The sequence below is a fragment of the Botrytis byssoidea genome, assembly GCF_014898295.1.
Source record: "Botrytis byssoidea strain MUCL 94 chromosome Unknown BBYS_007, whole genome shotgun sequence".
NCBI lineage: Eukaryota > Fungi > Ascomycota > Leotiomycetes > Helotiales > Sclerotiniaceae > Botrytis > Botrytis byssoidea.
In genome coordinates, this window is record NW_024065848.1 from 830359 (window position 1) to 843214 (window position 12856).

At 41.9% G+C, this 12856-nt stretch overlaps 3 protein-coding genes across 3 annotated transcripts; 2 read left to right on the top strand and 1 right to left on the bottom strand.

The window, feature by feature from the left end:
• The first annotated feature begins 4173 nt into the window (after nt 1-4173).
• On the top strand, nt 4174-5756 carry EAE97_004299 (uncharacterized protein). The gene is made up of 2 exons (XM_038874811.1): nt 4174-5091; nt 5158-5756. Exons 1-2 carry the CDS (start codon nt 4431-4433, stop codon nt 5559-5561), a joined length of 1065 nt encoding a protein of 354 aa, XP_038734255.1. The 5' UTR covers nt 4174-4430; the 3' UTR covers nt 5562-5756.
• A 380-nt stretch (nt 5757-6136) lies between these two features.
• Nucleotides 6137-7227, top strand: EAE97_004300 (uncharacterized protein; the record flags this gene model as incomplete). The annotated part of the gene is made up of 2 exons (XM_038874812.1): nt 6137-6544; nt 6652-7227. The coding sequence occupies 2 exons, from the start codon at nt 6137-6139 to the stop codon at nt 7225-7227; spliced, it is 984 nt and encodes a 327-aa protein (XP_038734256.1).
• Nucleotides 7228-7781: 554 nt separating this feature from the next.
• On the bottom strand, nt 7782-10094 carry EAE97_004301 (uncharacterized protein; the record flags this gene model as incomplete). The annotated part of the gene is made up of 7 exons (XM_038874813.1): nt 7782-7972; nt 8230-8304; nt 8357-9039; nt 9183-9564; nt 9625-9722; nt 9773-9848; nt 9928-10094. 7 exons carry the CDS (start codon nt 10092-10094, stop codon nt 7954-7956), a joined length of 1500 nt encoding a protein of 499 aa, XP_038734257.1. The 3' UTR covers nt 7782-7953.
• Between the last annotated feature and the right edge of the window lie 2762 nt (nt 10095-12856).

Genomic DNA, 12856 nt, shown 5'->3' on the forward strand with positions numbered 1-12856 from the left:
GCATTGTGTATGCAGCTCTTCGTCTTATTTTGGCTCTTTGGCCTCTCCCTTAGCTTTTCACTGGGCTCTTACATCTGACCTGGAGGTTACATTGGATGAAAATGTATTCAGATAGCCTCCTACTGCACATGAGTATATTTGAAGGTGGCGATTGATAGAAAAATAGAAATGACAATCCCTAAATACCTAAAAATTACCTACTTCACTCCTCCTCTATTTATTGTCCAAAAATATCCCCGAGAATGTCATTAGAGAGCGGTATCTTGTAGATGGGTAAAGTAAAAGTTTCTTTCTCGGGGCCCATGTCACCAGTCGCTGTGTGGTTTGATCTGATATCGCGAAAATCGACTTGTCAATATCCCCTTGAATAACAACACAGACTTTTTGATTTGCTATCTGATGAATGAAACCAGACCAAACAATCAAGTGATAGATCCTGATATACGACAATCACAAAATGAACTTGCTACAATTTCGAATGATGGAAGGTGTCCCATCAGTCCGTGCACCCACCCGCACGCATACCAATGGTTCATTCCAATCATTTAATGGAGAATGCAATGTAAATATCAGGATAAGGCTCTTATTAGTTACCTCTCTTGATAGCTATAAAGTTAGCCAATAATGCTTAACAAAATCTTCGCATGGAGTCGCCAGCGGAAAACTCCCCTTCCACCGCGGAATAATAGGTATTCATGAAGAATCGGCCGTCAAGAACTTTAAATTTAAGCTTAAGGTTAACCTTATCTCGTGTTTTTTATATTTCATCTCTATCTCTCAAAGCTCTGATTCTTTTCATCTTTCCTAAACATCAGTAGCTGGTATCTCAGACTAGAGTCCGCCCAGAACCGAATGAGCCTCATTTCCTTTGAGGTTATAGTATCCTTTTATACTGGAGTGTATGGCAAGAGTTTTATTGCCGAAAGCTTTACTCTTGTAAATCTAAATCTCTGGTTTCAAACAATCAAGTGTGTGAAGTAGGGTTACTCTAAGGATTATGGAAATATCCATGTGATGGGTATTAATAGATTCATCAATCATTCTATTTCATTCACAATGATGGTGACTTGAATTTATGTAATGAGCCGCATGGGAATGATTCAAAGGTATCAAGTATGATTCCCTTAAGAACCATGAAATACAAAGCAAATGGCAGTGATGAAACCTAGATAGACCAACCCATTATCAAAGATGATAGGGAGTGACAAATTGTTTTTGAAAAGGACAGAGTGAATTAGTGGAACAGGCATATAGTCCCAATTCACTGCAGTGGGAGGTAGGTCTCTAAAGAATTTCTCTCAGACACTCTGGCCTCTTCTAAGAATACTAAGCATAAACGATTTTCGGTTATTGACTTTACAGCACCCTTCTTTCTACACAGGAACAACTTATCACTTTGCTTATGGTTTCATTAACATCCATCAGCTTGTCTATTAAGAACATTACATCCAACTTGTCATTTCAAATTCCTACTACCAACTTTCCGAAAAACAGAGAGAATTCAGCAAAGCTCAGCACAACGGAACCGTGGGCCTTAAGCACCAAATTGTCATCATGGAACCAAGCATGAGAATCTTGTGGGCATTTACACTGCTAGCTACCATCGTATCAACCTCTGACATATACAACATCCTCAAGAAATCAAATACCGGATTTCTCAGATTTCTCAGATTCCCCGTAGCTGTCTGATTCCCAGCAGCATTCATCTGCGTCTACTACACCTGGGCAGATTCTCTCACTCTCAGCGACATCTAGATGTATCTCAACCTGATGAGACAAAAAGCCGACATTCCCGTACAATTAGCCTTCCAATTATTTTGGGCGATATCTTCCGCAAAAAAATTCTTGTTTCAGAGTCTTTTGATGACCCGTATGGTCGAAATGGCTGGTTCTCTCATATTCCATCCTCCCAACGAGAACGGACAGGCCAACAAAAAACTCTTTATCGCTCGTTTTTTGATGCACTGGGCATTCTCGAATGTATTCATACTTGGGGGGTGTGTTTTGATGATTCTGGCAAATGTCGGCCACCGCTTTGTATCTTGTGTGAACCTCGTTCTAAATATCCTGTTCAAAATTGGCTTATTGGTGAGCATAGATTGTTTTATTAATTTGTCTTCAAGATGAGATTTTTATACTGATTTGTTTGATGAATAGTCAATATATACGAGATTTGTGCTTAAATATGCTGGAATCATTGCACCCAGCCTCAATACAGCGGCACTTAATGGATCCAATTCTAACCAGAAGTAAAAGGCTTTGCAATATTCGATAACGATCATGTTTCGGCGTCGATGGGTGGTCATTGGTTTCGGCGCAGGTACCACGGGGTTTTTTGACTGGGGAGGCGTTGCGAAGGAAAGCATAGATGGGGCGGAATGTTTTCCTGAATGGGTTAATGAGATTTGGATGATTCGATCTCATCTCGCAATTTATCTACTTTGGTTGTGGAAAAGGTTGGGTTAGTATGCTTCTCCGTAGCAACAGATTCTACATACTAGCATACATAATTTACTTCCTGTGTATTCCTGAACCATTTTACTACTAGTGACCAGCATAGTGTTTATCCATTTTTGATAAAGCACAGTGAACTTTGTAAATTATCAAACTTCACTATTTCATTTCGAAATAAAATTTATGTATGGGTTTTAACATCACGGCACAAAAATACTTTCATTTGAAAGTTTTGCAGAAGACTACCTAGCTCTTATATATGTATATAAAGTTTATGACAATGTTCATCTAATATCACCCCCAAGTAGGTTAACTAGTAAAGGAGAATGGGATTAACTAAAATTTTACTTTCTCACAATGATGTAAAGCTTTTCACCTTGTGACATCGAGCCTTCCTGTGACTGGCAATAGCGGTGGTATGAGTTCAAGGTGGAGGTGGGGATGAAGGAAAGGAATCAGGAAAGCTGACGAACGTCTTACGATTTTGCCGCGAGTCCATTGCCGATCCTATAAGTCATAATGCCAGAGGTTACAAAGCAGAAGGAAATCATAAGCAGGAGAAATGATGATGTATAGAAGAAAAGACGGATATATGATAAAAGCATTACTGCAAAGAGATACTGGTGCGACAGGAGATGCTGGTTATGCCGAAGATTCTCAATTCAGCAGATCTTTATTATTTCCCACATTACTTGAATCTAAATTCTACTTACAAAGTCGGAAAACGCTCCTCGATCTCCTCGATCCAGTACATGTATCATTGGGAAGATTTTGAATGCTGCTGCTATCCAGCAACAATTGCATGTGAGAAACGGTGTTGGGCCAGTCCCAGCAGCCATAACATTTCCTGGGGTAGCCGCCATTTGGCTTCGTCTACAGACACGAGAGAGGATTGCTCGCTGACGGGTGATCGAGCTGCTTAAGCCATCTCTTGATACCCATCAATGAGTCGTGTGTGAAGTTAACGAGGCAGTGGATGGATGAGGGTCGGTCGACGATCATAAGGATGGACCTCGGTGGAGTAAGTTTTTATGACACCAGTCAAAGGATTCCAATCAATGAATCAATCCCCTTCGTGAAATACAATTAATACATTGTCCGCCAATATGCATCAATAACCACTGACATGCCACTTATCCAGGCACCTTGATGATGATTTCACATCTCATCATCTTGACGGGATTTCATGTGCAGGGCCATCTGTTTAAACTGCCATAGGAACTACGAATGTGCATGCAAGTGGTCTTTTACAAGCTGAAATATATGAAATCAAGATTCATGAAAGGCCATGTGAGAGACTACTCGCAGGTATCAATGTAAAGATGTGATAGAAAGGCTCTTTTCGTGGAGAGTATTTGAGAGGCTCAATTTCATGCTCAAAGTCACAGCATCAACCAAATAGCTTGCCCACCAAAAAGTGAAATCCTAAGAAACTAAATCTGAAGGACCATTTGATCGTCAAATCTAAATTGAGACAATTAAAAGCATTGGGATGTCAACTCTGAACCGGAATCATGATAATTTTGAGTTTGGTATGAGAATCATATCGTTCGTCATGTGTTGGTGTTAAATCAGGGGCTTGATAGAATGGAGAAATGGGGAAACGACGCTAACAATGACCCTGAATTTTTGCTCAAGCAGGTTGATGTCTCGCTCCTGAACAACCTTCATCAGCAAGAGCTACTTAACTCGAGTATTCTATATCACAAGAGCCATAAATATGAAATATAATCGTAAGGTAAAGAGATATATCCTCAATCTTGCGGTAAGTGAGCATGTAAGTGTACCTGCCTCTGAATCAATAATGTGGGGTTTTATTATCTTCGCTTTATGCTATGTGCTGCATTGTCCATCAATGATCTTCTCCAACCCCTAAACATACCACTGAATTTCTTACCATCTGCCTCATAATCGATCCCATCATTGTCCGCTTGAACAAGACGAAATCTATACGGAAGTTGTACACGAATAATATAATGGATTCCGATTCTTCTACCCCCTCGATCTCCTATCCAATTATCGACTCCCACATCCACCTCTTCCCCGAAAGCGAGCTCGATACCCTTGCCTGGAATACTCCTTCAAATCCTTTATACAAACAGCAGTCTCTTGATGAATACACAGCTGCTACGGCTTCTGCTCCCGCACTTGAAGGTTTCATTTTCCTCGAGACAGACCGCAAGAACGATCTGAAACGCGGCGAAGAAGATGGTTCGGGATGGGAAATGCCACTCAAAGAAGTTTCTTGGCTTAAACGAATAGCATTAGGTCAACCTCATGAAGGAGAAGGACACACTGCAGAACATGCAAAGCTTTGTAAAGCGATTATACCATGGGCGCCGGTACCGAGTGGAGAGAAGGCGTTGGAGAGATATGTAAAGGAGGTTGAGAAGGAGGCGGAAGGGAGTTGGGGGCTGGTGAAGGGATTTAGATACTTGGTACAGGATAAGGAGAAGGGGACTATGCTTACAGAAGGATTTATAGAGGGATTAAAGTGGCTGGGAAAGAAGGGACTTGTATTTGACTTGGGAGTCGATTTACATTCGGGTGGAAGATGGCAATTAGAGGAGGCAGTTGAGATGATGGAGAAGGCTCATGAAGGAGTTGAGGAAGGAGAAAAAGTTACGGTCATAATAAGTGAGTTTGATTATTTGAATTTTGTGCTACGAGATTCGAACAATGCTGACAACATTCCTTGAATAGATCACCTCTGCAAACCCGACTTCTCGATCTATAACACTCAAACCGACCCCTCTTTCCTTGCCTGGCGCACCGCCATGTTCAAACTCAGCAAATACAGCAATACATACATGAAGCTCAGCGGATGTTTCTCAGAAATGCCGGAATCTCTGAAGAAAGCCCCTGTAGATGAAATCGTCATGGCACTACAACCATATTTAGCAGTGGTTCTTGCTACATTTGGTCCTTTCAGAACAATGTTTGGATCTGACTGGCCAGTTTGCACGATTGGGGTTGAGGATGCTTGGGGAAAATGGAGAGATGTAGTCATGAGGTTTTGCTACTTGGCTAGTTTGAGTAAGGAGGATCAGATTATGATTTGGAGTGGTACAGCAATTAAAGCGTACAAGATTGGAGGGGAGCTATGAAAGTTGGGCTCTAAGTCTCAGGAAGCGTGAAGCAAAAGGTACCATCAGGAGTAAGGGTCTAACTAAGCAAGCGAATATCATTCCATAGTTGGGTTTATTGTATTTTGATTTCTCCAAATAATTCTAAATATTCTAGGAATAGCGATATTGAACGATCCGTTGTCTTCACAAAATCTATAAAGGGGGGTTATGCAATGAATGTATTGTATCCACCTTCTTGTTCCAAATCACTGCTCACATTTCGAACCTCAAAAAGTCCCCATTTCGTCCACATTAATGATCCCGTGTCAGTTTCATTTCCACTTCATTCATCTATTTCAAATATTAATCGACGCCGCCGATGGTCTAGTCTCTTAAATTTTTACCCCGCCATAGCTCGCTTCGGGTCAATAAATTCCTAGTGGGGTCCTCGTTCATTGATACCCCGAATAAATATACCTTGAGGACCTCGGGAATCATTACGACATTCAACCAGATCAATAAAAACATACGTTTCCTGCTCGAGATCTTCAAATTATCTTCTTGAGCCCTCATCTTCTGCTCTCGATCCCAGAATTCAAATACCCCAATCCAAAATGTCACAACCTCCACCCCCCGGCGTCTACGTGCCTGTTCCTACATTCTTTCTCCCCCGCTCTTCTCCTTCCTACTCCTCCATCGCCTCACCCTTGGATACCGAAACTCAAGCCGCGCATTCCCTCCATCTTGCTCGTTCGGGTATCAAGGGATTAGTCGTTTTGGGTAGTACAGGAGAAGCAGTACATCTTTCCAATTCAGAGAGATATACGGTTCTGAAAGGATGCAGAGATGCGTTGGATAAAGAGGGATTTGGAGGTGTTGGTATTATTGCCGGGACAGCGAGTCAGAATATTCAGGAGGTAGTGGAACAATTGGGCGAGGCGAAGAGGGCGGGGAGTGGATGGGGATTGGTGCTTGTACCGGGGTATTTTTCGGGGGCTAGTACACAGGAGGGAATTATTGAGGTGAGTTTCTTTTTTGCCATGTCGGAATGATGGAGAGCATTTTTTTGCGGGGAAAATCATCACAGGCAGGTGAACAGTTGCTGATTCTGAGTCTTCGCGCAAAACAGTGGTTCAAAGCAGTCGCAGACCAAAGTCCCATCCCAGTAATGATATATCATTATCCCGGCGTCTCGAACTCTGTGCGCGTTACTCCTCAAACCTTTACCACGCTCGCTGCACACCCCAATATCGTTGGTTGCAAACTCTCTCACGGGGATATTTCGTATCATGCGCAAATAGCACTTTCTCCCCACATCGACCACTCACATTTCCATACTTTTACTGGATTGGGTCAACAATTGTTGCCGGTGATGAGTATTGGATGTAAGGGAACTATTGATGGTAGTGCTGGTTTCTTCCCCAAGAGTGTTGTTAGACTTTATGAATTGAGCGCTAAGGATAATGTTACGGCGGAAGAGAAGAAGGAGAGAGGGTTGTTACAGTGGAAGTTGAGTGGTGTGGAGGAGATTGTGGTGAAGTATGGAACGGTGGGTATTAAAGAATGCGTATCTAGGATACTGGGAATGGGAGAGAAAGATGGAACGAGGTTACCTCTTATAGGGGGCATTCCTGGAGGAGATGCGGAGTGGGAGAAGTGGAGGGGAGTTATTGGGGAGTTGGAGGAGGTTGAAAAGAGTTTGTAGATTGGACGTGGTTGCTTGCGATGCTATGGTTTACCTATCAGGAGGGGGCTTCATGAGCATAGTTTGCGTAGATACAAACGTATTCCAAAAAAAAAAAATTACAATTACGTCAAATGGACGCAGAGTCATGATCTCACTATTCATCACCAAACATTGCTTTTTGCCATATGGGAATCAATCCATCACTAATCATAAAGAAACAATGGTACTCAGATAATTCATTCCTAGAGAAAGTTTTCAAAGAAAATAATCTAAAACTCAAATCTAAACGCACAATCATAAACCCAGTAAGTGAATCCTAACTTCATCCCCCTCTGTGGAAGCGCTGATATCATCATGTGGTATTACCAGTCCAGTAGATTCTTCCTTCCAGAGAAAGTATCTACACAAGCAGGTAAAGCAGAAGGAGAGAGAGAAAGGAATGAGTAAGTAAGGAAGGGAGTTTTTACACGAACGAAAATCGGTGCAACAGAGAGAGATTCAATCTGGTTTTGGGTTGTGGACATCTACTTCTGGAGCAGAGACGGCTATGCGCGTGTAAAGAAATAGAAAGACTAAGCTGTTGCGGTCACGGTTGTGAAAGTGGTGGTTGTGGTAATGACAGTGGTGACTTTGATTCCGGAAGCATGAGAAAAAGATGAAGCTCTGGTTTCTTTGTCGCAAGACTTCGAAATCGATTCGACGGGAGTTTTACTAGAAGGCCCTGCGGGATCCGCTGTCGATGCACTAGATGCTTGCGTTGAGGCTGGAGAATGGTCAGTTGGGGATGATAGTATTGTATTGCCCAGATTTGATATTGCTGGCGTTGAACTTGGCGATGTTGAAGACGCCGGTGAGTTCGTAGAAAAAATTGCGGAAGAAGAAGAAGAAGAAGAAGAAGAAGAAGAAGAAGAAGAAGAAGAAGAAGAAGAAGAAGAAGAAGAAGAAGAAGAAGCAGAACCAGAAGGAGAAACAGAGGTATGAACAGAAGAAGCCAGCACACTGTTTGAAGGGCAAACATACTCGCTATCGCGTTTTTGACGTCTCTCGCGTCTTTCTTCAGACTTGCGCTTCTTGGGTCCAGTATTGAATGGATATCTGAATTATCTGATTAGCAAGAAGCTTTTGTGAAGTTTATTCGTAACCTTACTGAATATTGGCGCAGTTATTGGAATTCGGACACTTCTTGTAAAGTGAAAGTAAACCTGCGTCTCCACAAATTTGTTTATCATTGCCAGAGCAAGGCATTGTACAACCTCCTATGAGACCAGGAACCGGATCTCTACCAGCAAGCATCTTATTATCGCAGAAGCATTGGGTAGAATATTCCAAACCGGCAATACTGAAGCCTTTGCTGTTGCAGTAATCAATACATTTTTCAATCGTCATGCCTGTAACATCTTGAAGTGAATCTCCTTGGAGGGTTCGAGGTTGACCTGGTGTATCGAAGCCACATCCCATATATGCGAAACTCTTTGATTTCGTAACATCAGTATAAGGCCACATTGGTGTACCAATAGTGGTGGTAGCACCGCATCCGCTTTGTGGACTGGCATTTCCCGGACCGCTTTGGACTTCATTGCAACCAGGCAGCTTAGGCAAAACACCCGAAATCTGCTCATGAACCGATGGAGGAACTCGGCAACCGTTTGCTACCTCGTTGGTTGTGAGTTTGAAGACGGGACATTTTTCTATGACTCCACTTTCGTCGGTACATTCATTGACGGCTCTTTGTAAAGTTGGTACATCCCAGCCATTGACGAAGTCACCGTGAAATCCATAGCCAGTTGGGTCTCCCATAGACCAGACGAATGGTTGCGAATTACCATACCACTAGAGGAGAATTTGTTTTTAGCATCGAAGTCTTATATTTAAAAGGCAGGCTTGGAGTTCTTCCACTTGCACTGTGTTGAATGTCCGGCAGTGAAAGTCTACATTTTCACGCAGATAAAAAACGAGAAAGTTGATGCACTTACTTTATCAGCAAAATCAGGAGTATTCCAAAGAATCTCGAAGAAAATAGAGACTAAACGTTTTGGATGAGTGGAAGGACAATGTCCACTATCGGAAAGACTAGGATAGGCCATGTGAGACTTGTGATCGGGAGAATCCAAATTCTTTCCATCCCAGCATGATGGGAAAAAGACTTGTGTTCGGAGTCCGTATGGGCATGGGTAATTTGGGAAACCATTTGTCTGAGGCTTATCAGTACCAAGACAGACATAAGTGACTGCTTGTTGTTCTAAGGAGCTTGCGTTGTATGATCGGAGGAATGGATTTCCTGCAACCATGCGGAAGCCTTCGGGGAAGGCCAGCAAGCCTTTGGAGTACTCGGGATCTAATGGGTCGCTTCGCTGCCTAGGAATTCAGGATTAGCAATGATTCAACGGAAGGAAGAGAATTGAAAGGTAAACATACAAGTAGTAAACTGTAACACCACCATTTTGACCGACAGAGATGAAACTGCCATTTTGAGCTCTGTAATACAAAGTGGGAGTCCAATAATTCGAAAGATCCTGTATTTCGGTCAGCTGGATCTATACCGTCATATTTTGTGAAAGCTTGCCTTTGTGACAGTACAGGAAGTGCAAGTTGATGCTTGGGTAGAAGCATAATTCATTGAGAAACCAAAGCCGTTACCACTGTAGGTCAAGAAGGTCAGTACCATGTAGCAGATAAAGTTTCAAAGAATGTCAAGGAGCTTAGTTACACTGAACTTACCCCATAATGGTATGAACATGACCAGAGACACTACCTGGAGAGATAACTGGGTCAGATCTCTGGACCACGATTGGATTCTGACATGGTAGACGCCAGAATGCTAGCGCGGGATTGGCATTGATTGCGAGAAGGCAGAAAGCCAACTGGAGCAAGGTGTTTGTTTGCATGCTGGATGTTTGAACTGTAAGAGAATAATGTAATGGGTTGATTCAAAGAGTGTGAGATCAGCTGCTAAGATCAAGATGGTGATGAAGTTTCAAATGATTGAATCGAAAGAAGGTGTCAATGACACAGAGTTGTTGGAAAGGTCTGGAATGAAAAGTCCATGTAGACTTGAAGGTATGAAGAGTATTTAAAAGAACTGCCATTAAAAAGTACAATCAGAAGCAAAACAATACTAATCTCTGTGAAACTAACCGAGCCAGTGACAGGAGGTATTGAGATACTAATCTTAGTGGAATGTATGAGTTGTTTGGTGAATGATGAAAGTCATTCCACCTCTTGTCGTATTGTCTAAAGGATAGAATAATGCACTTGGCATCATCTCTATTGGTGCTCAGGTTTATTAGATATTAAATTGTTCAATGTGATCTTGAAAAGGGGCCGAAAGACAACTCCTGGCAATATCAAGCTTCAACTCTGTTGGTTGAAGTGAAGTCGGAAGGTAGTCTTTCTCCACTGCAGCAATGATTTTTTATTGGGAAAATTATCCAAATATCAACAAAATAAATGAAGTATTCGGGTGGCTCAAACTTCTAAACGGAAACATGTCAAGTCCCTAGAGCTATCCAGGTATTTATGCACCGATCCTACTCTTGGTAGCAGATGTTCATTGATGATTTGACACTTTTCGAATCTTGGCAGGTAAAAATGTGTCCCGCTGCTACTATCCGATTTGTGCAACATCAGACTGAATAGCTAAGAATCATCACTTGATTCTGGATTTTTGAACTCATCAGATCGTCTCGGATGTTTGGCGGGATGATAGGGGAATTCCCAATGGCCACCTAATATCTATCACAAAATAGTCTAAGGCTTCAATATGAGACGAATATCTTCCGAAATCGATTACCGAATGGTCGGTATAGGCCAAGATTTAAATGATACGATTGTTTATTGATGATGGACGGGCCTCGCCTTCTCGAGATAGCTAAAGGGGCACAGGAAAAGATTTGAATGTTGGAAAGTCATTCATGGTTTGTCGTTGTACCTACAATGCTCTAGTAATACCTTGTGATATCTTCTCGTCTGGTACCTGACTTCCAGAAATCTCGTATTTTCACGTTGACAAAAACAAGAATACGATATTCCAGAAGATTTTTTGATATCGTGTGCCCCGGACCCCTGCTGCCGGTGATGGATGTCACATCATTTGACATCCTTGGGGACGGTAGAATGCCACATACACTGGGTATCCAAGATCTTGCATAGGACATATGCTGTGCAATCCTGTACGAGATCAAAATGTGTTCAGGCTTGTTTCTAGTTCAAATGTTGAAGGGGTGTGATGTGGCATTAATATTGTGTCGGTATTGTAAGATGTTGTACAGTGACGGCGACGTCGAAGCCCGTGACGGTGAATTTATGCTGTGGGAGCATTTCCAACCCGCTGCTGTACAGTATAAATATATTTACACATGATTCGTGTTCCATGACTTGGCAGATCTCTGAAATTATGCGAAGTTACAAGCTCATCGCCAGGTTGATGATTTATGATTTACACAACATGATGGGGGTGGAGGCTGATTTCTTCAATAAAAAAGCCAAGTCTGGGGAAATGATCAAGGACTTTAACCGCGGTGGGGAATCAGCCACATAGTACTACCTTAGCTGATCTAGTGTTCTGTATTCTTTTTGACATCCAAACTTCGGACCGAATTACATACAAAGAAGATCTCCCAAAAGAATCATCACCAGTCATCTAATACCTTCAATGCTGCTTCTCAATCAAAAGATCAATAGGATGCAATATGCCATACTATATACTTTTTGAAGACGTGGCAGCTCAATGTGGTACTCGTTGAGCGTTTACCTATTTCCAACCTCTGGACTTTCTTATGTCATTGGCTTCGAACTGTCCCTTGTCAAAATATATTCACTTCATGACTTTATTTATAACTTAATACTATCAGTGTAAATCTTTGAATTCCATCTTTATTCTACGTCGTCTGATACGCAGCTGCAGAAGATCTATCAATCTATCTTCGGCATTGACGCTTTCCGCTTCTGATTCTGTCATGTCAACCAGAGATCCATGACTGAACATGCATTTCAACCAATTGGAGACAAGGAACTGAGAGATGTTTTAATTCTCCAACCTGACTTCTACGATCCTTGAGTCATGCTGTCGACCGAAAGAAGCAAGTCATTACCCCATCGGACATCCCAGAAACCCAGCGATGGAATTCGTTCTCATTGGTAGAGCATACCCCGGATTTTCCCCAGCTTTCAAAAAACACTGGAATCGTACAGCCGAGAAGAAACACATCTCACCTCATGAATATCTCACTGCTTCGCTGAGAAATATCCACACTTCCTTCAGCCATGATTGACCAAAAGGGCCGAATTGGAAACAAAAGATTGAAACTATTGATAACACGAACCCAGATCATGTCTGTCATTTTCTTGTCTTTATACTCCAATCATTATTATTCTCAATCTTCCTTTCTGCTCTATCAGAACACATACCAGGCCTCAACTCCAAGCAAGACTACGAGTTGTATTTCAAAGAAATGAGTTTCGAAAAGACTTGATCGGAATTACTAAGAGATATAATCTTATATACTATGATGCACATCTGCGATGTGAAAGAAACTTCGAAGTCAAGCATAAATTTTGACAAGGTGAGAAAGATAGCATTAAACAATACATCGACAACACAGAACTCAAATTAAAGAACCACAAAAACTCATAATACCAAGATGCAGAA

What these genes read in the sequence shown, in the direction of transcription:
- EAE97_004299 (XM_038874811.1), top strand. Translation starts at nt 4,431, where the DNA reads ATGGATTCCGATTCTTCTACCCCCTCGATCTCCTATCCAATTATCGAC. An exon ending in AAAAGTTACGGTCATAATAA is followed by an intron (nt 5,092 to 5,157) that starts GTGAGTTTGATT and finishes TTCCTTGAATAG; the next exon opens with ATCACCTCTGCAAACCCGAC.